Genomic DNA, 25066 nt, shown 5'->3' on the forward strand with positions numbered 1-25066 from the left:
TACTTTTGTAAAGGTCTGATCCAGTCCTACCAGCTGCTTGCCCACAAAACTTTGCGATTGTGGAAGCTAATTAAGATTCTTCAGAGGAGCTCTCCTCTCCCCAGCAGTTGCAGGCGGCCTCATTAGACATGCTGTACCTCCCCCTTTGCCCAGCAGAATGCCCCACTGTGCTTGGTTTACATTATGGCCTATGAATTAACCAATTGATTCTGAAAATATCATTACTTCGGGGCTAAATAAAGCTGTTCCCTTTAAGGGGGGGGGGGGGGGGGGGGGGGGGAAGTCAGGGCTCCACATAGCCCTAAACTGATAGTGCATTACCTACAAAGTCCCTTCTCCCTGAGGCTGCGAGCAGGGGATGCACTGGCCAGGATACAATGGGTTCAGTACAAAGGGAATGTATCATGGCTTTGGGAAAGTCTGGGGCTGGGCAGTAAGCATGACCTACCCACTTGCATGCAGGAAGCTTTATTTACATGACACTCATTAAAAAAAAAAGTTTACAAGAAATGACTGTGTATATTTGCCTTGCCTCTTTTGTGTCCACTTCTCTCTCCAGCTTCAAAGTGAAGAAAACTGTAACTGGTATAAATGAAGCACATCTGAGTGGCTTGGTACTAACACTGTGTAGCCAAACTAGAGCCAAGCAGAGCACTGCTGGAACAAAATTTCAACTGGCACTCATACAGAATATTGGACCTCCAGTATCTTTGACTGCTTATGGCTGCAAAAGCTTATATTCTGTCTTTAAATTGGTTTTAAACCAGAACCAAATCTGATTTAAAGCCCAAATTGAGGAATATATACATTTAATTATGTATCATCCAATACAAATGTATTTCTCCTGCTGTGTTTGCACCAAAAAATCTGGTTTTGATTTTTTAAAAGAAAGTGAACTGCAGGAGCAAGAGACAAGGTATTTCAAGTACTGAAGAAACCCAATGTGCTGACATACACAGCTTCAAGTTGGTCACAACAAGCATACCGTCAGCTTGGACGGCCTCCTCTTCCTGAATATTTGGAGTGTTTAGCTACACCTCTTTCAATTAAAAAACAATACTCTCCCCTCCCCAAACTACAAATGAGGACATCAAAAGATATAACTTCACTCCACAAGACCATACTACATACTGTAATAACAAAACGCTTTATTTTGGGGGAATACAAGGAAAAGTGTGACATCCTCATTATCAAATTGTTTTGAAAAGGCATTCTTTCTTTGAAAAACGTAACACTTACAGGAAAGGTGACCTGTGGATAAGCCCTCTCATTTAGCAGTAGGAATCCTTTTTTATTTTTACTGCCGAAGTTGGGATTCGAATAATCTACAGCAACAGACTTCAACTTTGTTGACATTTTCTAGTAGCTTTGGGCACACCTGCCACTCGGCACTGCTCTGGTTTGACAGCCTACCAGAAGGCTGACAACACAACACAGAGACGGAGCTTTCACAATTCTCACCCAGGTTGCTTCGCAAAAAACCACAAGACTTCACCATTACCACAAGAAGACAGTGAGAAAGCCACAAGGTAACTCATCTTCTCTTTTATCTCTGAAGACTTTTCATGCAAGCCCTATGCTCATGAAATTCTCATACCATTCATCTGATTACACCTCAGTACTCCAACAGACATCCCCTTTGCTGTAAGCCAGAACTGTGTTGTGAAAGGTACACAACAGATCAAGGGCAAAATACAATTATTTCCCCAATTTCTGTACAGTAGGTTCCAAGTATGTTGGGATGTGTCAAAGATCACAAATTTCTATCCACAAATTCCTTCTACCCTCTCTGAACCTATTATGTTAGAATTTAAGTTGTTATAGAAAGGGACCGGGAAGTCCCTAAAATTGTCAGGTTATAAGGTAAGTATTTGTCTTTTAATCCAGCACAACAACTCTGCCACAAGTAGCATCCAGGCTAAGTGGTAAGATACATCAGTCTTATTGTTTAAAGGGGGTTCATGTTGTCTGAAGCGGGAATGGCAAACTCTAAAAGAACTAACAGTTTTCTTTATTCAGGTTAGACATAACAAATGTCAGATACAGCAGTTAGTCTAGAAAAATACATTTAAAAAAATCTTCAGCAGACCATGCTCCCTGTAACAAAATCTTTCAAAACCAATTTTACAAATTATTCTACATTAATGTAAAAAGAAAATCTTAAATTTAGCATCATGGATTCCATCAAACATCTATCTATCAAAACATGACTTTCACTATTTGCAGATGTTAGAATTCATAATACATTTTTCTAATGTATCCTGTACATATTAAATAACCTAAAAGGCTCCTCTTGTAGTGCATTAACAATTTAGCAAGCACACTCAGTATTTATCCAGTACCATTTGCATTACAGTTATTTGCCTGCAAATGTAATTAACATCTAAAAGTGCACACAGTTAGGTCCCCCCTCCCTCCCCATAACCTGTTTCCCTGCTGAAACCCAGACATCCACTGGAAACATTATGCTACTATAGCTAATCTACCCATGATTAGAAATGTGTGACTAAAATGTTCTTAAACTATACAGGAACTGAATTATGTACAAGAATCAAAAGGATAGCCTGTATTTACATCAAGAAACTTTCACTACCACAGCATTTTATCAAGAACTCCATACAGTGTTACAGTTGGTATTTACTTAGGATTTTAGCTTTAAATCAGCATAACACAAAACTTAGCTCAGGAAATACCCTGAAAAAATGGACATGTTTATTAAATATGACTTCTATTATGCTACAAGACAAATATCCATTGCTGGATATTCTTACAAGTTCAGTGTTTGAAATAGTGTGCTGTTCTATAAAACAACTAAGGTGTTCCAGAAAGGTTGCTGGGGAAAAAAAGGAATGGAAGAAAAGCAAAAAAGGGGGTGAAGAAAAGGGAAAAGGATAGCAGATTTCAAGTGAAGAATTAGATTTAAGTAACTAAACCAAACTGTTAGCAGAAGTTTAAGACAGTCACTGCACACAGAAACCCCTTGGAAAAGTGTCATACAGATCTGAGTATGCTGTAATACACAAGCTTAAGAAGTAACTTCACTGAATTTTTCCATACCAGTTGGTAGGACTTTTCCCTATGAAGCGGAATAATTTTAAGATCAAGTTCCAGATTATCCAGTTTGAGATTAATAGCTTCACTCTCCAAGAAATCCAGTGTATGAACCTATATTACATTTTTCCAATGCTACTTTTAAAAAGGCAAACTAAACTTCTCAATTCACTTTTTACATTGAACTTCTCAAAGAAATCCAAAGTGTTGTCTCTAATTTGCATTAAAGTGGTCAAACATTTCTGTTTCTCCCCCCTCCAAAAGTGCAAAAAACAAGTTGCTGCTTGGTCCACAAACATAATACATCACGTACAGCAAGAGATTTTCCTTCTGATGGAGTATTGTTGCCAACCCAGCACTTCCAGTTTCTACTCCAAGAAGAATGTCAGCGTCCAAAGATGGAATTCAATTCCAGTAGAATTAATTCTACAATCTGATTCTGGTATACTGTGTGGACTGCTATGTTACCAGTCTCTTTCTCTGGTTTTAATAAAGTTGGACCAAAAACTATTGCTACACTTTGATAGGTCATTCGGTTCTTTTCTCCATTTTCTACAACTCTGAAAGAGAAAAAAAAAAGCCACACAAAGAGACTTTTAAGTGTTAGAGTAACAGGATGATGGCTAAAAGGCACAGTCCAAAGCAAATGACTATCCGCAGTATTTATTTATTTAACAAGTAGTCTTGTTATTAGGATATACAGCTGCTGCGATTCCCCTCTCTAGGGGAAGGTTTTGTTTTGAAAAGCTATTCCTGATCCTCACACAATCCCTCAAACATAAGGACTTGGCAGTAAACATGACAGCTATGACACTACCATCTGAAGTCTGTTTGGTGCTCTGCAAGCTTGTATAAATAGAGACTGATACATTGTTTTTATCAAGTCCAATATAGGCAAAAAATACAGTGGGAACAGTCCCCTAGTACTTTTATTTGGATTATTTAGCTTTAAGAGAGTATAAGCAATACAAAGCCTTTCCTTTACCTGCTACTTACCTCTTCAGGTGTCTAAAGAGTACCTGCATAGTGTCCTGATTTGGTTTTGGCAACTGTTTGATTAAATCTTTAACAGCATGGACACGCTGCCTTGGTTCTTGTTCTGCAACAGGATGAGACGTAGAAACAAAAAATCACCATTTTTGTTTAAAACTTGAGCTTCAAGTTTAACAGACTAGGCATAAAAGCAAACGTTTTGCAGTGCTAATACAAGATAAAATATTGCCACCTCCTGGCCGGACCGTGCATTACTGTGGGCAATTTTAGGTAAGCCTTACAGATATTCACAACCAAAACATTCTTTTTACTGCCCAAAATAATTAAGCGAATTGTACCTATTGAGCAGACCTTATACAAAAATCACATGCATGTTTTCCGGACTTACTAATTGCATTGACGAAGTCATTGAAGTGATTATAAGTGAACAGCGGCTCTGGCAACTCTCTGAAAAACATCTTTAGAGCTCCTGTGATGACATGTATATCTTCCCATTTACTGTCGTTCAAGTCTAGTTTCTCATCTGAGAGAGAAAAATGAACGATTAACATGTTACTTTGTTTAAAATTATCATCTCCCCCCCCATCCCAAATTCTTTTAACACCCTTCTATAGAATTATGTTCTGGCAATGCCTCTATGTTCCAAATAAGGCCAAATTTCCAGGATGCTAGATTTTTCAAATTATGTATATTACACATTAGATTCTGCATTTTAAAGTAATTTTACTTTGAAGATGACAATCATTTCTCATGAAAGACTCCAGTTACGCATTAAGAAAAGTTTTTCCTGAGCTTCCTATGAACTTCCAACAATCTGAAAATATATGCAATTGTAATATAGTTGAAGGAAGCTTACCATGATTGACTGCAAATCTTAGCTTCTGTATCACTGCAAGATTGCCACTAACTCTGTATAAGCCATCAACATCTAGTCCTAAAACAAAGTGATAAATCGATTTTAATACTTTAAACATGTATGAGTTCTGAAATCATTAGGCTGCTTCTTTATAGGCCCAAAATCACAAACAAAAGAAACCCACCCTATAAAAAAGAACACTTGGTTAAAAAAAAAAAGATAATGTTAAACTAGCTTTTTTTATGGGCAGGGCATATCAGAGGAGGTTTCGTTTGCTGACACAGGTTTGGTAGTGTCAAGCTCAAAGTAATCTCTACAACTTCCTACACAGAATAGTAATAATGAGGCAACAGCTCCAAGTTTCCCTAGTGAGACTTGGTGTCTCGTTTAAGATGCTCTTGGTGGGTAGGCAGGGAGTATATGGGAGTCTAGCATGCAAGAACAAAGTATTTTGTGGATGTTCAATTTTTTAATGTATGGTTAAGAAATATCAAATCAAGTCATGCATAGCAAGCATCTCAAGTGACCAGGTCTGCATGGAGAAGGAATGATGTGCATGCAAACTCATCACTACCCAACAGCCTACAAAACTAAAACGGGTAGCCCTTGCCTTTACCGTATTGCACACACAACCAGAAAAGAAGAAAACTGTCTCTTGTGATTGCTACTGCAGTTACTCAGAAGTGATTAGGACGTAAAGAATTTAATTGAAATGCCACTTGAATGCAGCATGTGAGTCAGTGCCATTGAGGGGGTGAGTGTTGCCAGAATACCTGCAAGTCCCTGTAGCTCCTCAAGGAGTTGTCTGATTCAACACAGCACAGTTACCAGCACCATCTGACATATCCCTTTTCCCCATAATCCACTAGTCATTCCTTTACAGAAAGAACTGATTTCAAGTGTATTGGCAGTAGGAAGAAGAGTTGGAGAAGTGGGGAAAAGAAAAAATAAAAGCTGTTCATTTCTGTCAGCTTCCCCTCAGGTACTTAAAAAAGGAAAACTTCACCACTATCTTCACTGTAGTCCTGTCTTTAAAATAGGAAAGAAAGAAAAAAAAAAAAAAAAAGAACAAAGCAAAATAACCCCTTTCTCACAAATTGCAGATCACAAATGGAATAAAGCCTGCTGTTACAAGCAAGGTGGCAGTTTGTCAAACTAGAGTAAGGCAGTTAAGGCAGTTATTTTGGAAGCAGTTACTTTTCCCTTCCCAGGCCATAAGATAGCAGCATTGAAAAAGAGGACTACAGGCTGCAACAAAATCCTAAATGAGACTCCCATGGAAGATGCCTCACAATTCACATGTAGTATTCCCCTGTAACACTTACCCTGATTCTCAAGAGAATGTTCTCAGATTAACAGACTGGTATATATTTGAACGATGATTATGGAGATTCCATAATCCCCCCTCAGTCATCTTTTCCAAGAGATAGGGCAATGACAACAGCAAGAAACAAGCAAGAAAACAGCACAGACTACAGCCAAGTCAAGAGTCACAACCAATATACTTTCAACAAAAACGTGTAAAGTCTTTTACATCAGGCAAACCAGAAGGGCACATGTCACTTTCAAATGTGTAATTTTCTAAGGTATTAGGTAGGAAAGACTTATTCTCAATGAAAGGAAACAAAACCTGAGTCAGTACGTGGCTGCTATTAGTCTCCAAAATTGCATAAAACGTCACTGAGCAGCCAGTGTAACTGGCTGAAGGGCACCAAACGGATAGACTTGTCTTCTGGCAGTCAACACATATACAGAGCAGGAACACAACTTTTTCCTCAAGTTTGTTTCAAGGAAGTTTTAATATAAATTACTGTTAGCATGCTTAATTCCAAAAATGCATGGTTGCATTTTGATGATCTCCCTCTTTTCATCTGAAAAACAACTTGATGAGCTGTGCTCTTCTAGTACTTCTTGTCATCCCTCTTTTCTTAGAGGCCTTGTTACCAGATGGCTGTCCTGCCTTCTCCTCAGCTTGAAATATACTGAAGCAGATCAAATTCTCAGATATAAGATTTCCTCCCTTCTCCCCATTTTGGATCCCACCGACCTCCCCCCACTCTTGAAAACTCATTGCTAACTCCAGATACAAATTTCAGATTATTTTCCCCAAGTAAAACTACAGCATTTTAAGGATTAAAACTTTCAAAATTAGATCGTGTGGTGAGCAAGAGAGATTTGGAAACAAAAAAACTTCAACCATACCATGTTCCTCAACATGCTCAATGCACAGCTTCACGAACTTTGGCACCGTGCTGTTTTCTCTTTGACACAAGCTGGTGAGATTGGAACCAAACACTTGATCTGGAACCAAGTAAAGAGACTGATTTACAGTGGAACAGGACTCAAGTGACAGAACTAGTTCAGGTTAAAACAAACCTCTACAAAGGGCAAAGACTACTGGATACAATTGTCGCAGTATTAGAGTGAAAATAGAAGAGTTTGAGAAGAGCTCTCAGCAGCTCCCAGCAAGAAAAAGCACCAGTAAGAGTGTCAGCAGTCACATAATCATGAGTGAGTAAATAACTTTTGCTACTGAAATAATTTTAATCCACCAGGAGACATCTGTTAAAGTGATACAGACATTACTGTAATGAGAAATCTTGCAGATTTAAAGATACTGTTGTATTCCATTCCTGTTCTGAATTCAAAATACATTTATTGTAATCTATGTTAAAAATCTGAACGGAGATAATGAACTTGAACCAAAGTGAAAGTTTTTGGCATTGCTTAGGGGAAAAGCCTACAAAATTTCATCTTTCACTGCACCTACTGTTTAACCCAGCATTATGCATCAGTTCAGTGTAGAGTCTTTAACTTCTAACACGAATTTGTAAATGACAGAACTTTATCACAGAGCTCTGAATGGATGCTAGTATGACTATGCATAGGAAACTTGGCTGCAAGGCTGGATTCTAAACACAGATATTTATGGGCAAAGGTAACTTGAGTCTTGTTTCCAAAAACTACACAATCCAGGGGGGAGTGTTTTCCATCATAAACTGGAGCAAAAATTAAAATCAGCTTGGGCAGAGAACAGAGTCTTGCAATGTCTCAGTGTATTTCAGCAACATGGTAACTCTTGTTCAGATTACGTTATCGCCAAAATCTGTCAGACCCGTTTCTATGGTTTTCACCAAAGATGCCCAAAAAATGGGTGGCTTCCCCTGTTCAGATGCATGAGACTGAAACACGGTCTTGAGATAGAGAAGCAAAGCTCATACTCTAAAAGGGAAGAAAGTTTTGGGTTTGTTTGTTGGGTGGTTGTTTTTTTTTTATCTGTTGAATAAGTAAGTGGCTGCCTTTGCAGTATCTAGATGATCTTACTTCAGAGCTTATGCAAGAGAGAAACTTCTCTTGCATTTGCATCATGCATGGCATGTAGGCCATTTTTCATGTTTAGTAATTTATGTAGATCCATTAACAACACTTGCATCTGACTACCGCTTTGGGAAATCCAAACAGCACACCAAACCAATTATGCAGTATGAAAACTGGCATATAATGGTATTATTAGCCATACATGTATAAGGCTATTGACCCAAAAAAACTCAGTCCTGCTGCTGCTACTCACACAGCCAGCTGTATAAGCAGAATCAGTAGCAAGGGACTGAAAAAGCACACGCAGTAGAAAGCCAGGCTAGCATGCAGCTGTAGCAGGTAAAGCAATGCAGATTAGGTAGCACAGGAAAATGCTAGCACGTAACAAACTGATTTGCCAGAATTGCCTCTGACTTTAATTTTCACATATACAGGAATCTTATTTCTTACTCTCATCTTGAAGAAACTTTTGTAATTTTTTTCCACGTAACAAAAGTTTAGCACAGTTACTTCTCCACTTAGTGCATGCTGTTTCAAGTGTGTTTTTTCTGGAAGTTTTCATTATTTTTTCTGTTCAAAGTGAGTTTGCCAAGTTTTTCTGTTTACTAAGCTTGTTCTGTAGCAGCCACAAAAGTACACTGGGCTTTTAAATAAAGACTTGTGTATTTTTCATTCATACAGTAAATGTAACACTGTACAGTGCAGATCCAACTTTAAAAATTTATACCATGCTTTTAAATAAAAACAAACTCTTCATTCCTTAACGTCTTTATTAAGAATCCAATCATCAGCATGCATGCGTACAAATTAAACTTGGCTTAGCATTCACTGTTGCTAATGTCAGAAGTTACGTTACTGAGCCATGACACGAATACTACGCTGTAAAGCAGAGCAAACGTCAAAGTCTGGGAATAATGCTTCTTTATCCCAAACAAAAATTCCGTAATTTACAGTTAAATTATATTTGCAGATACACAAGTATATCAAATGCTACACGCAACAGAAGCACACCTGTTAAAGTATGTAGTTAGGCAAATCACATTAGGATTTGGTCTGACATTTGCCTACCCATACACTATTTTGACCCTAGTAGAGCACCACCTACAAGTTCTGCTAAAGCATACAAATAAATAGTTTTACAGTGAGTACCAAGTCAATAATTTACACAAACACATTAACTTAAACCTGTGCAAATACTGCTCTCAGTTTCTACAAGTGTGACAAATGGAAATCAATTCTTTCATAAGTTTGATTCAAGAACATCTGTAAGACTCAGTTTGTGACACATTAAAAAAATGTATACATTCAGAAAAGGTTAGAGAAAAAAGATGTTTGTTAAGATTCCTTTAGCCTCATCCTGGTTTGCGTAAAGTATTTAATTTCTTACGAGACAGCAGATGATTGTCTAGTTCCAGTCAGGCTAAACACCCTTGTGAAACAGATGAGCATATACATTCAGATTTGCACCCCAAGGACTTTCCTTTCCCTTGTTGCAGAAATGATTACCAGCTATCTGAAGTTTCCAGCTCAAAACAGCAAACCGAACGGACTCTCTAGCTAAGAGGTAATCCAAGTCCAAAGAGGCCCCTGGGCCCTCAATTTTCACTGCAGTTTTGCCAGTAAACGAGCTGAAGGACAGGACATCCTCCATGAAGTTTAGTAGCCAGTAGTAGTGCTCAGAATTACAATCAATCACCAGTTCCACTATAACCACTATACATCCAAGATTTCTGTAAAACCAGCTATATACATGTGGTTTACTCTAAAAGTAGACCATTTTAACCCCATTCTACATGAGCTACTAATTTCAGCTTTTCAAACTATTTCCCTTTTTAAAAAGGTTCATTTACCCTTAATGTAGCCTTTTTCACGGACAGCTTGTAATGTAGGGCGCCGTGTAAGAAACTTCTTGAGCTTCGTTTTGGTCTTTTTCTGATCTGTGGAATCTATATTGCTAGGTGCTTTCACTGCTGGAAAGGTAAATGTATTTAGCATGAATACCCACAGAACAAACTGCATTTATCTGCCAAGGAACCAACGTTTAAAAAAAAACAAAACCCCAAAAGTTAAGCTCAAAACCACATAAAAAGCCTATTCAAATCTGTAAAGCATCCACATTTTTTTCCTTAACTTTCTGGAACTCCTTATACATAACATTCATTTTTCAAGCCACGAAGAGACAACTCTGTCACAAAAAAACTTGTGTTGTCCGTGAAACTAAGTGTTAGCTCACATACAGAATTAATGTGGAATTTAAAAAAAAAATATAGCTGTGTTTCAAAATGGGTCTTGCTTTTCATCAAGTTAACTATTTAAAAAAAAAAAAAAAAAGAAGTGCTTTCTTGCAAATTACATATAAAGCCTGGAAGTAAAGGACATTCAATAGTCCAATAAATATATTTCTGTGCATAGGAATACATTTCTGCAGCTAAAAGAAATTCAGCTCCGAAAGTCTGAAGTTGCACTTAAAACTGTTTAATTTCTCTGAACAAGCCAATATATCATTAGCAACTTAGTGAAATTCCAGTTTAATAGTGCAAAAATTTACAGATGCTGTATCCACAGACAAAAAACAAGTAAAACAATTCTAATCAGTTTTGAACGTGTAAAAGGACAAAAGGATTCTTATTCAAAACAATTTCTAAAAGTCAGAGAAAACAAACACGTAATTACTTCTGTGCATTTGACACCACCTTTCAAACAATCCACCACTGCCTATTTTCTTCTATTTTTCATGTGTCAGCAGGAGCTAGACACATTTGGTACTTTTTTTTTTTTTTCCCAGTAAGATTAGTAAAACATGGAAGTAAATCTACTAACTGGCACCAAGATGTAGAACGAACTACATAAAAGCCCGTTTCCAAACTTGGAGTAGTTGCATTTCTAGCTACCCTTTTGAATTCTTTTCTATTTACACATAAAACTGAAGATGCAAAAAATGATAATTGGCATTGCTAAAATCAATTAATGGAAAATTTTCAACTCACAACGAAGTTTCTTAGAGTCTTTATTCTCCTTCTCTTTTTCTTTGTCTTGTTTTTCCACCCCAGGGGAATCTGGTACATCCTCTTCTAATGCTTCATCAGGCTCTACTACCTATTAGAGTTAAGAAGATACACAGCGATCAGTTTACCAAATCATAGAACATAGTATTATCAAACATTTCCTGTAGACAATTCTACAATATACATTTTTTTCCCCTGTAATAATATTCAGTTGGTTCTTTCCTGAACTCTACATACTAAAAATACATTCAGAAATGATACCATTCTCACTGGCAGACTGAATAAGTTTGAGAAACACCATTTGATCTAAGACCCAGTAAGGTTCGCTGAACACTGAACAAACAGCCTTTCATGATGACACTTCATTACATCAACCAATAGATTATTTTTTTTTTTCCTTCAAATCCATTAGACAAACATCAGCTGTTTCACCGTCACCTAGAATCTAGGTTGTATTATGGAACAAGCCTGATCTAATAACTTGGAAATTTCTGTATGTAAAGAAAAAAGAGCAGCTACATACTTCACAGATAGCTATGCCTGAAGGAGCAGAAAGACCAGCACCTAATCTGTACCTTATTTTGAGGAAGGTCTCATCACACTAGAACTAGCAACTCTGACCTGGGGAAGAGATTCACAGCTACTATGACCACATGAAGTTCCCAGAATTAAAAGTTTGCTACAGATCTGATGGATTTTTGTTCCAAAGCTTGAGTGCTCCGAATTATCAGGTAGTCTAAAAATATACTCTTTGAACCTTTTTCCTTTGTAATCTTAGGTCTCTTGGCTACCAGCAGTAACACATCACTATTTCCTCCAGAGTGCTGATAAAGTCTCCCTATTCCACCATTCACTTTCTCAACTTCACATGTAACACCTCGCTCTCATCTCAGCCTTTCCATCTTCGTTTCTATTTAAACAAAGAAGTGGCCTCAGTTGCATGACATGGGGCAGACAGGAGAAGGGTATCACTGAGTGACTGCCCTGCCTGGTTATTAAGGGTCACGTCATGACATTTTATACCAGGAGACAGCAGAAGATAGAAGCCTTAACCACTCGAAAACTAAGCCGTTCACACTAGTCTGCTGCGTTTGGGTGGAAAACACCATCAGAGCTAAGGGAAATGAAGGCCTCTGACACTGACAGCAACATAAATGCAGCTTATGGGCAGCAGCCAGGCTTGTAACTATAAAATCTAAGAATACACATGAGGTCAACTCAATATGAGATAAATATTTTCTCACAATATCTCCTCCAACCTCTTCTGAATTCAAAGATGCTAAATCTTGTTTGGCAATATCAAGACCAAATGCTTGATCACTTTTCTGTTGATTAAATAGTTGCTGTTACGCTGTCTGATAAAGAAGAGGTAACACAGTACATTGCCAGGGCTTTTCATTTGCATTTTAGTCCAGCCTTAGTAAGTGAACAGCAGTATCAAATGCTGATTAATGTATGTCACGAAGTACCCCCTTGGACATCCCTCCCCCCTTTACTCACTCTCTACCAGAAACCTTCAGGTCACTGAGACAGAACAAGTATTTGGCCACAGAAGGAAGCTCATTTTTGAGCTGGAGGTCAGCCCACATGTCCTGGTTCTTAATCCAGTGGACCATCCTTCTTCCTTTGCCACTATTAATTATATTTCACTTGTCACCACCAGGAACTGCCATATCCTCAACCTCCTGCCCACACAAGAAAATATGGAAGTGAAGATGTACATGCAGCGCTAGGAGTCGCTACATGAATTATTTTACTAAATAACATTACCTTGAAAATAGAGCCTTCACAATTCAAACACATACCTGATTGTTGATGGTACAGTTAAGAACTTCATACCATTCATTAATAAAGCTGTCATTATCTGACTGAATTAAGAGCTCAGTTCCTTGGCGGGTTTTTAGCTTTAAAGAAATAAAACCAGATAGCATAAGAATTGATAAACACACTAGAATTCAGAAGTGAAATTACCTATATAAAATTAAACTTCTCCTGGGCATAACATTTAGATAATACATAACCACTCAAGAACAATTACCAGGGTAAACAGTAAATAAGTCTGTATGGGGTATGTTTTTAAGTAGACATTACAAATGGACATTTCTTGCAGGTAGTGAGACATGTCTACATTTGAACAGGAAAAAACGTAGAAAACTCAAAGTTTTTGATTTTAAGTTTAGAAAAAAATATTAAGTTATTAATCAAATTAGATATAATTCTGCATTTCAATAAAATAATTCACCTCAATAACATTCTTTTTGCTGGATTTGTCCTTTGAGGCCCGGTGAATCAATGCCCCTTTGAGATCCACTGTAAATTCTGGCTTAGACTGATTGACACCAAACTTCTGGAAAAAAAGGAACAATGATGACAAACTTCAAAACAAATTCCTAGTAGGTACACAGTCTTGCAATCCTCTAAATACATTATTTACGGTCTATAAAAATTTAACCCAAATACAGCACTTTGCCACAGATCAACAGGCATGAAGCTAGGAAAATAAAACCTGAACAAAATCCACACACAAAACACTCTTTTAAGTGTGCCTATTAAAAGCTGCTCAGCTTAAAGCCCTTAAAATGGCCTAACTTTAAATGCCAACCAGATCCCAGCAGAGCTTTTTTTCTTATCACAAATGGTAGAAGTCCATACAGCATTTGATTGTAGCTTTATTCTAGTTAATAGTCCTAAGCTTTAAAAAAAAAAAAAAAAAAAAAAAAGACTAATAAGTAAAAGAACAAAAACCCATAAAACAAAACAAGAAAAAACACATTCTGTCAGTTAATCAATGGTTGTATATAAAACCGAAAGTCAGATCAGAAATAGTGGCTTTCCTAGATAGGAATCACATCTCTCCTGCACTGAAAGAGCACTTTCAGTTTTTACATTTTCATAATGTATGTGTGTGCATTTTTATATATATATATATAAAATGTATCTATGTATACACACACATCCGACAATGCTTTTCACCTTTTTGCGTATTTTTCGATAGTGTTTCTTTTGCAATACTGAAAGCATATCCTTGCAAGTAAACAGAACTCAATTTCACTGTCTAGCTACTAAACAAAGAACAAATAAGTGATTAAAAAAACCCCAAGCATTCAGCCCACAAGTAACTCGTCAAACAATCTGGAGGAAAACATCAGGGAGCTATTTTTACCTACTACTTTTACAATTATACTAGGTATCACAAAATTTCAAAACTAAGTACTTCTACTAGGGTTTCAACTTACACCACATAGCTTTGAAATGCTCCTCAAGAAAACCAATTCAGTGAGCCATACAAACAAAAAGCTCTAATTGTGAGTAAAATATGCAAAAACAGAGGAGGGAAAGCTGTAAGTCACTTGGTTGTAGCACAGAAATCTAATGTTGTAGTTCTAGGGGAAGCTTGTAGCATCTGATCCATCAGAAAGGTTTTTTCTATTTCTTTAAAATGTCTTTGATGTGCAAACGCAGCCTGTGTGACAGCTCTGGGGGACATAAGCCCCAGGACAAGCTCCTTGCTGTGAACACAAGCTTCCAGCCTGTACAAGAACAGCCATATATCCAAGGGGAGAAGAAACTGTTCAGAAAACAGAACTAATCTGCTGCTTCTGATTAAATTCCCAGCATGGATGTTAATTAATGCTAATTGTGTATTAGAAAGGCTGTTTACCACTGGAAAACCTCCCCACCTTGAGTACTAATGGCAATTAACTGTTGAATGGAAAGTAGCATCTTAACTTCTTATTTTACTCATGAAATATTAGAATAGGGGAATATTTCTAATTTACCCAAGGCCAACTAGCATTTATAAAAAAAAAAAACAACAAAAACAAAACACCAACACCTTCCATTTTCTAACTTAATTCTCAGATACCTCATCCACGAACACTTCTTATTAATTACAGTAGAGCTTTTGAGAGAGCCTCTGCCTCAGCAGTGGAGTCCACAGGAACACTCTCTGGGCTCCTGCAGCTGTGGGCAGCTGTGAGACAACTATCTGTTTAAGAGATTCACCTAACTGTTTCACATACAACCAAAGTGCCCCAGCCACACACTTCCTGACAGCCCAGACCAATCCTGCTGTGTGTAGGTGGAAAGAAACCACACAAAACAACCAATTTACAGAGTCTGGCACTGGACAGAGGAGGAGACTACTGCCAAAGTCCTCTGCAGGATTCATTAAAAACACCACCTAGATGATGCTGAGAAGCACAGGAGATGACCTGCTGCAGGTGAAATCAACAAATGACAACAAAAAACCCCCGTAACAGTCACTGCTGTTTGGACCAAAAGCAAAGTTCTTCGATACATTAGCTTGCTGAACTCCCCACCTAACAGACCACAGTACTACCTCAAACACTTCTGCACTCTACCCATCTTTTTGGCCTGACTCCCTTCAGCACAGAACAAGCCAAAATGTAGAAGCTAAATTTCTCAGAGGGGAAAAAAAAAGTCTTGCCCTGCTCCTTCACACAAGCAGTGCCCAGAAACTCCTGTGTGAGATCCAAGGACGAGGAAATCCATGCAAACAATCAAGCCTCTCTGCAAAGCTCCTCCAACATACAAATATACTATATACTCATCACAAGTTTGATTTCTTTATTCAAGGAAACTTTAAGTTTAGGGTGCAGGCTCTTGCTGTCAAGGTTCTTTTCTGCTCCTTGGTGTATGACAATGAGACGCCAGCAGCCACTTCCCTCTCCTTGAAAGCTTCCAGAAGCAAGTCCTGTACAGGGCCGCACAGATGCCCCGCATACAAAGATTAGCTAAAGGTAATCAAACCATCCTGGAGCAAGTGGGTTCTGTTGAGAGCATGAAAAAGAAAATCTTTCTCTTTAGCATCTACTGCCACCTAGATATAAAGTCTGCTTTCCTAGAATAGAGTGCACTGCCAAGTCAGCACCAGCCAGGATAAATTCAGCTCTTACTGAGGAGACACCTTATTCTTATTGCATTTCTCTTCTGAGCTAGCTGGGAAGTTCGGAAAGGGCCACAGTGAGAGACAGAAATGGGGAGAGGTCTATACGTGGTGCTGCCAGCTGCCCTAGAGACACTTCTGACAGCTTTTTTTTTTTTTTTGAGGGGGTGAAGAAAAAAAAAAAGTCATGGGATGTGCTTATACTAGTTATATGGCAGAGAACACTTACACTTTTTGGAAAGAATAGGGGGGGGTTGGGTTTTTTTGGCTTTAGACAGTAGATACTGTATAGCTTCAAGACTGCCTTGAAGGTGTGTGCTGACATCAATAAATAGAAAGCTTTTTCAGTCTTTTCAGGAGTTTTCTCCAAGTCCTGGAAGCCTCTGCAGGACAAGCCATGCAGTTTGTATTATGATATGTTCCAGCATTGCTTTTAATGTCTTCAGCATAAGATTTTTTTCCATGAAAGCTTTAGCTTGATTCTGATAACAGTGTTGAGAAAGTGATACTAAAAACCAATTATACAACCACTCAAGCCTGTTTTGTTTCTTCTAACATTAGTATCGTTACCTAAATTCCTTCTCATCCAGCTTGAGCAACAAGCTATTGTGTTAGCTACCAAATGTTTTATCAGTTTCTGATAAGCAGCACTTCTAAACATGACTTAACTACAAATGCTTAAATTTTTATAGAGTACTACAAATCTTCATCAGCTTTATATATGTGGCATACAGCCAGAACATCCTTGAGCTTTCTGCCTTTCAGCTTTTTACAGATAAAATTTACATTTTTGAGTATTTCAATTATAGCTAGAATTAACCAACATGTACATCATTGTATGAAAGGCACCTTACAAACATCCCGCATTAGTTGTGTTAAAGAATTAGACATAAAATATCTGTTAAAAAACTGACCATATCATGCTGTTTATTAGTCAAGATACTAGTGGTTCAAGTAGTAAGCAAATCTGGGTTTATCGTTCTGGCACTAATGAACCAGATACTTTTTCTACTTTGTTCCATTAGAACAATTACAGGATTATTACAATACACGTGTGTTAATTAGCACCTTGAATGACTCAGAAAACAGCAAACAGGATACACAAGGTGTTATATGAAGTGACAATACATAAACCTTGGAAAAATTCAAATTTACTTTCAAGATTAGTGGCTAATAGCCTTACAGTAACAAGAAACATGCAACAAGAACACATACAGTGACAGCTGAAACTTGGTCAGAGTTTACATAGGTGACAGCAGGTCGACGACTGAGAGCATTTTTCCAAGAAGAAAGCAGTGAGAGCAGAAGCTCAGGAACTGAGCTCCCTTGGCAAAATGACTTGAGAAAAAGAAAAGTGATGAAGTCATAAAATAATGCACAAAAAAAGAAGATATGGTTATGATGTTGCTGACCCTACTTCCAATACTTGACAGTACACATACCTGACAGTGTCACACAGAAATATTGTGACTATGATACTTTTGCTCCACTTATATTATCATAAGGATTTATGCCTCCCCCCCCCCCCCCCCCAATGACTGTATGTGGAAGGTATAACACAACTTACTCTAGTATCCCTAAGCAATAAGCAGAGTTGCATGATTATCTTTTATGGGCAATTCATTTGGGCACACATTCATTCATAATATTATCATATATTCCTAACTAATATCTTAGTTTAGCACTGTGTGTCTTAATGATATCAACTATAGTGAAAATAATTTTTTTGATCTACAGCTACGTTTGCATTAAGAGCATTAGTAGCTGTAATTGAGTTTTTGGAACTTCATTATTTACTCAGGCAAAAATGTTTTACTTTCCAAACATGCATCTTTATACCTATAGAACTAAAGACTTTTTGGATCCTTAGCTGTAAAAGTAAATTGCAGAAGTCACTGAGTCCACTTCTTATCAGACAGCATAGTTTATCTTATCTCATGTTATTACTCTTTATTCTTTTTCCTTCCCTTCTCTTTTCCTTCTGTTCGACCATCTTACCCAACTTTACTGTTTCCATTCCCTTCTACCCTAAATGTGATTTATCCATCCTCACCCCTGTTTTTCCAGCCACCCCTTCTACAGGAACAGAAGGGCAAAAAAAATGTATTTACAGCTCTGAAACAAACTCAATGCTTTAGAAAAGAATTGTCAATACCAATTTGCTACCCAAAAAGCAGCACATCAGAAGAAAGTGAGCCAAGCAGAAAGATCAGCAAAGCACAGAAAGATAGCACGTATCTTTGAGATGCAGTTTGCTGGAATTCACATGATAATACACTGGAATAATGGAATACTGAACGTGACCTCTATTTAGTTATTATAGGAGATCCACACAGTTTAATGTCAGACCTCCAAGAGTAGGTAAGCAAACCACAGATAAAGAACTATTTCTATACCTATTAATGCAGGAATGCAGCTGGACAAATATAGCAAATTTAATTACAGTGCTAGTAAACTAGAGGTGATATAAAAATTGAATAATCATCATCTTCAATTTGATGTTTCTCTTTAGGTCTTCATCAGACATCAAAATAGATACGAATACTTGTCATGCACTATGCACATTTAAAGCAAAATATGGTATCTAGCAAGGCAAAGACTAAGAGATAAGGCAACAATACTATTCATTATTCAAATAGTCCAACACAACAAGCCAAGTGTCAGACTATTTTATTACATGTATCACATTCAAAGCTACCTGGTGTTTATGAAAAAATATCCAAGAACAGTCAAACAAACTGCTTAGGCAAACACATTAGCTAGAAACACAAAAATACTTGGTGTGGAGCAAAAACTTCAAGCTTACAGGCAACTGAATAACTCTTTATCAGTTTCTTACATATCAAGCATAAAAACTTTTCCAAAATATAGCAAGTACATCTGGTTTTCTTCTCATTCTACACCATAACTGTTACATGAAACTATTTTCCTGCTAACTTACACAGTTACTTTTTCTAAATTATGCATGCATATTGGTATTTAAGCCCTACAAATAAGAGGGCTTAAATTTATTGCGCTTTACATGATTAACATTTAAATGAGGATGAGGGTTGTTTCTGATCTTACCCAGCCAGTTCCACTTCCTTGGGTTTTAGTGAACAGCACTGACGAACCTTGTAACACCGCCCATGATGACATCCAATTCTTTCTGTAAATATTTGTAAACAAATATAAGAAATGTATTTTGAAAATAAATATTTAAGCTGTTGATCATTGCTGCCTAGCTGACCTGTATGTTAATATACTTAGCCACATATATTCATTAGTGTCATCAGTAAGTCCTAATTGCTATCATATTTGTAGAAAGAAATATACATTAACAGTCCCAGACTAACCATCAAAGTTTAAATCAAACTAAGCTAATCAGTAGTGGAAGCAGTTCACCAGGAGAAACACCATACAATTATAATTTCAAAGGAGCTAATCTGAAACACTCAGCCTACTCCGTACTTAGTAGATGATGCCAAAGTACTGCATAATTCTGAAACTGACTGATCGCATGTAACTGGGTTGCAAGTGTCCCACGTTTATGTAAAAAACTTATTTACATTACCAAAAAATAGTTGATACACATCTAAAAAAATGGAGAAAAAGAGCAAATGAGTTGTTCCAGATGACTACTTGCTTTTATGCCTAAGTACCTGTCCTCCTGAGGTTAAAAAATACTAAGTCTTGACAAGTCCTGACAATCCATTCCCACTGCCCAAACATGAATTATTACTCAACAGCTCTCAAAGTGATACGATGGCCACATTGCATCTTTCTGTACAGCAGTGCAGTAATTCAGATCGATGGTTCCAATAGATACAACATAAACGGGAGTCTGCCGTACCAGCAGCAGCTTATATAAGCCACTGTCCGCCCTTTCCTACCAAGCTTTTAGGAACATTTGGTCTGAGGAACCAAACTGCGGGTCAGATGTGCTGCCCAGCTGCACTCTAGGTCAGGGTGGCTTGAATATCAGCTGGGTGCTGACTTTAATCCTCAGAAAAAGTATGCTTCATGTATCAAAAGTCCAGGAAACACTGTACTAGATGTAACATAGTATTAGACCTAAAAGATTAAATTAAAAAAAGTAAACCTAAATTAAATCTGAGGATGTGCCACACTTACGCAGCTATTTAACACTGACTCTTTGCAAAACACCAGAAATGTTAGACAGCTTTACGTGATTACACATTATGATTTATAATGTAAATGCCTGCCTGTGAAGCACAGAAAGGAAGTTAGAAATTAGGTCATTCATCACCTACAGGGAGACCAACGCTGGGCAACACATTGTGCTTCAAACCTTTCATGAGAGTGAAGAAAGAATTAGGAAGCACATGACATGTACTCTTGGAAATAAAAGGAGACAAAATGAAAGACTGAAAGCACCTCATGCCAATTCTGTTCAACAAACAAGACAGGCTATATATAACCTATACAGATTTTTCTATTAAATAAATAAATAAATCCCATTTTATAAAGCTGTTTCATCAGTACACCTTCATGAAATCACTGCCCTGGGTGGAGCCCTGGCTCTCTGAAATCCATTACCTTTAGCTCACTGGGACACATACTTTGTGTTAAGGAAACACGTCCTACAGGAAAACCTCCAAGGCAAATCCAGACAAAAAGAAAGAAACTGCAAAAACCTGTATGCTGTCCTAATATCAAAGTCAGATACCTTACACAAACCCTTATGCACATGTAATTCTAGAAGTCCAAGACTTACCGAACTTTCTTCCCATTTTCTGTAATTTTTGTCACATTCAATAACCCATACTTCTCTTGACCCTGTAAGAGAGAGTAAGACATAACTAATATAAAAGAAAATCTGCTTTAATTGCCATCACAGCATTGAATTCAATCTCCAAAATAATCAATTTCTGGCAATATGCCATCTTTGCCCATATTATAAATTCAAGAAACTGTCATTAAGTATACTTAAATATGCAGAGATCAGCAAAAATCAAAATTCCTCTGGGAAAGTACTCATCACCATTCAAAGGGTAAAAAGCTTTCCTTCAAGGCCGAGGTTCTTCGTACAAGCCAAACCAAGTCATCTGTGGTACTAGGCAGTGGAAATTTTAAACATAAATTTATAACCATTTGTGTAATAGCACATTTGTGTTTGTGTCCTTTACTAAAGAAGCAGATGGCTGACAAACAAACAGCCTAAGTTCTCTCACAAAATTCTTCCAAGTTATTTTAACGTAATTGCGTATTTTAAATAAAACATGGTTGAAATGCATAAAAATATTAACATACTCATTTTAAAAACAGATGAGTGAAACATTTCTTTGATGTCCTATTTTTTCCTATCCCCAAGCAAAATATTAGAATTTTAAACTTAGTTACGTCTTGTTGATGAGAATCATTTATATTGGTATGTACAAATTTGGAGATCAGTCAGTGAACACTGGAAAAAGAATACTGCTGAAGAAGGGTATTTGCAAGTTTCAAATATTTGGAGTGAATATTTATAGTTTCTCTGCAAAAATAATAAAATAGAAAGGAATGTTTGAAAAAATACACTAGGATAAGAAGGAAAACCATCAATTTATACCTTTACTGACTCTCAAGATGGCGTGACAAAGTCTATCATTTTCTCCTGTCACCCCAACTTTCCTCTACCAGTGAATGATGCTAAAGGAATGTTAAATTATTTTTTTTAATCAATTCCTTTTCAGTAACAGCTTGTAACAGTTCCTAATTTAAGAACTAAGCTATTAGTTGAAACAATCAACTAGGGAAAGGATCCAAATTAGTTTTATTGTAACAAAAATGTCCTCAATTCTAGATCCAATGAAAATAGAAGATATATTCCATCTTCTATCTCAAATTTAAAGTGCACCATAACTGCAGAATACAATATCAAAGAATTTTTTTGCTGGAATACTGTAACAATGTATTATACCACGTTGTTACACATGGTATAATGTGTATCATTTTCCTGTTTTTCATGAACCTTAACAATTTTACCTACATGTTTCAAGCACAGCACATAAAATATACAAAAAAAAAAAAAAAAGAGACATGTTTTCAAGGGTAATACTGTTTAGCTGGTGGTTCAGATGTTACTGCAGTTCAATGGTAGCTGCTACTCCTACTCAGTCTAGTATCTCCATTGGGCTCGAATGCTTTCCCAAGCCGTGTTATATAAATTATCTTCCAAACCTGGTATTTTTAATAGAAGAAATCAGTCACTCCCCACCACCAAAACCTAACCCATTTTTCAGATCACTTGTATTTGTGATCAGTGCAGACAACCACTAACAGTCCTATGCATTGCACCCTTCTAACAAACCTTTGGCTTTAGTAAGTGGAACAGCCTGTCACCATTTTTCACAGGGACTGTGCAACCCATGGCCACTTTCACAAATAAATTATGGTTTTGATAAATTACTCATGGTGGAACCAGTGGGAATACTCCAAAGAATAATTATTCATAAAAAGTATCACAATGCCCTACTTAGCAGCAACACTAGGGGGTACTAAAGTGAAAATTAATGTAATTGGGGAAAAGGAAGTAGAAAGCAAAGATCAAAACACACAGAAATTCACCAGCTTTCTTTGTAATACTTAAATCCCAGGGCACAACTAAAGAAAATTCAGGTGCTTTTTTTTCTATTATCTAAAGCAGCAGTGAGTTCTTCTACAAAATACAATTTTAATCATTCAATGTCTAAGCCATATTTGAAGAAGTTAGAATATATGCAGCAATAATTGCTTGTAAGGCTATCAACTATGCTTGCTGAATAAACAATGTTTATTTGATTATGGAAAACTGTTTGAAGAGTTGTAAGAATGGATTAGCATGAATAAACCAGAGAACCATTCCTCTGCATGCAGAGTAAGAATGAAGCAGAAGTTGTGCCTTTAATGCCCTGAGCTACCTACGGAAATTGATCAGGGCACAAATTTCAGTGCTACTGTAGTACAGTTCCAAAATAAAATAAAAAGATTAAAACTTCATTTGTTAAAAATTTTCCCCACAGTTTAAAAAGCAATGATCAAATTTAAAATATAAAACTGAAGCAAAAAATGTTAAACATTCACAAAGAATTTAAGAAGTTAATTTTTCTTCTCAGTAGTTATTCTACTAAATCAAAAAAGACATAGTGCATTTATGCCTGCTCCTCTATGCCTTTTCAGAGAAACTGAAACACAAGTAAAAAATTGGAGATATCAAATATACGAACTATTACTGACTACTGACAGCAAGACATTCTGTGGAGAGGGGGAGTTTGTTTCTGCTTTTACATTCCAAGTTGCTAGATGAGAAGACATGACAGTTGGAGGAAGTAAACAGAGTTCTACATAATTTGACATAATTTCATTCCACTGTGTATTTTTAACTTAATCTCCTATTGTTAAACTGTATTTAAACCAAAAGACATTTGTATTTTTTCTGAAAGCACAGTTGTATGCAATACGTTCCTTTTAAAATGTAAAATCTCCAAATAGTTTTATCCCATTATTTTTCTCAATAACAAGCAGGCTTACCCTCAATTCTCTAATCATAAATAACCCAGTTTCTACAACATCTACTTATCTATTTAAACACTTTGCATACTGACTGTGGCTTGATGCTTTGGTGAAGAAGGAGAGGACTCATTTTCAGGAAAACTGGCCTTAGAAGCAGTTGATGATTCCTATAAAATTCAAATAGGCAACATGAGTTACTTTACTATCTTACTTACAAATCCTTTAATTTTTTTAACCATGAAGATATTTTCTCTCTCTTTACATACACTCATACATTTAAAAAAAAAAAAAAAAGTACTTTTTTAAAGCATTCATGATCTTCTCATATAGTCATAAACCTTCCTACTAAACAGTGGTCTTATAAGATTTACAGGCAACACTGAAAGTGGGTTAATTAGCACATATCCATTCAAAAAAATGTTAATACATACTGTATCAGCTTAAAGCAAAGCATCCATCCTTATTAAGGGGCAGATTTTTTTGTATGACATTGCTATCAAATTACAAAGCCCATTTATAACACTAACTTATTACAGGGCACCATATAATAAATACCAAGATTTTAAAGAACAGATTATGTCTGTGCGGTTAGTAAATATAGGATTAGTACACTAAGTTGTTCCACATGTAGAAAAGCACACACCAATTTTTTTCAGTCATGATCATTAATTTCCTTATAATCATGCACTGAAAATGTCTAGATTGAGGTTTTTTTAAACTAGACATTAACTACGAACCAAAAGAAAGTACTAAATCTCTGAAAGCTAGAAAATTGCCCATGTGGAACAAAAAAGGCACGTGCTTTTCCTCTGAAGTAATAACTGCTTTGCACAAATATACCACCTGGAAATCTGGTAAGAGTTTCAAATAGAAGAAAAATGTCGCTTGTTCTCTGCTACTGTTAACACATTTCTCCCCCTCACTCTTTTCAATTCTCTTGAAAGCTCTCCCAAATTCACTTTGCTTTTCCAGCATTACATAACACTCTGCACACCCATGCTTTAAAATTCACTTGTGAATCTACCTACAGGAGTGGCCCACTAGTTCTTTTAGTAGCATAGTAACAGAGAACAGTAGCAATCCTAAGAACAGTTTAAGTGTTCCATATTTTCAGATGTCTGGGGTGGGGGGACATGTTCAAATTAAGGAATTCAACATTGTACCTCCCAGGAAGGTATTTTTTCCTCTGCTTACCAAATATTTTAGCTAATGGCTATATACCGATATGTGCCACAGCCAACAAGCAGTTAACAAGTACATTTGATATCTTCAAATCTCATCAGCCACGGCAACTCTTACTTTCACTCTGACACATTTCAAACACTCTTTTGACTGGCCTATTTTCATAGAATTGTGTTGTTTTCCCTGGAAAAAGAAATAAGGAAAATAAAAAGAAAATAGCTTCCCTAGGAGTTATCTGAAAAGCTAACTTGGGGTTGATGTTCTATCCAGACAAATACT

General features: G+C 36.8%; 1 protein-coding gene across 13 annotated transcripts in view; it reads right to left on the reverse strand.

Annotated features, from left to right (window-relative positions):
* Positions 1–1128: 1128 nt before the first annotated feature.
* Positions 1129–25066, reverse strand: part of ARHGAP12 (Rho GTPase activating protein 12) — a 77855-nt gene continuing 53917 nt past the window's right edge. For 10 of the 13 annotated variants that reach the window (XM_055804171.1, XM_055804167.1, XM_055804169.1 and 7 more), the window contains 12 exons: positions 23698–23772; positions 20850–20911; positions 19199–19280; positions 13466–13570; positions 13029–13127; positions 11206–11314; positions 10069–10188; positions 7103–7201; positions 4901–4978; positions 4433–4567; positions 4048–4150; positions 1129–3611 (listed from right to left, as the gene is read on the reverse strand). In XM_055804171.1, the coding sequence (XP_055660146.1) occupies positions 3437–3611; positions 4048–4150; positions 4433–4567; positions 4901–4978; positions 7103–7201; positions 10069–10188; positions 11206–11314; positions 13029–13127; positions 13466–13570; positions 19199–19280; positions 20850–20911; positions 23698–23772 (1242 nt within the window). In that variant the 3' untranslated portion in view covers positions 1129–3436. The remainder of the gene's footprint in view (positions 3612–4047; positions 4151–4432; positions 4568–4900; positions 4979–7102; positions 7202–10068; positions 10189–11205; positions 11315–13028; positions 13128–13465; positions 13571–19198; positions 19281–20849; positions 20912–23697; positions 23773–25066) is intronic. The other 3 variants (XM_055804166.1, XM_027781660.2, XM_055804162.1) reach the window with 2 other exon arrangements.

Source organism: Falco peregrinus, chromosome 5, assembly GCF_023634155.1.
Source record: "Falco peregrinus isolate bFalPer1 chromosome 5, bFalPer1.pri, whole genome shotgun sequence".
Classification (NCBI taxonomy): Eukaryota; Metazoa; Chordata; class Aves; order Falconiformes; family Falconidae; genus Falco; species Falco peregrinus.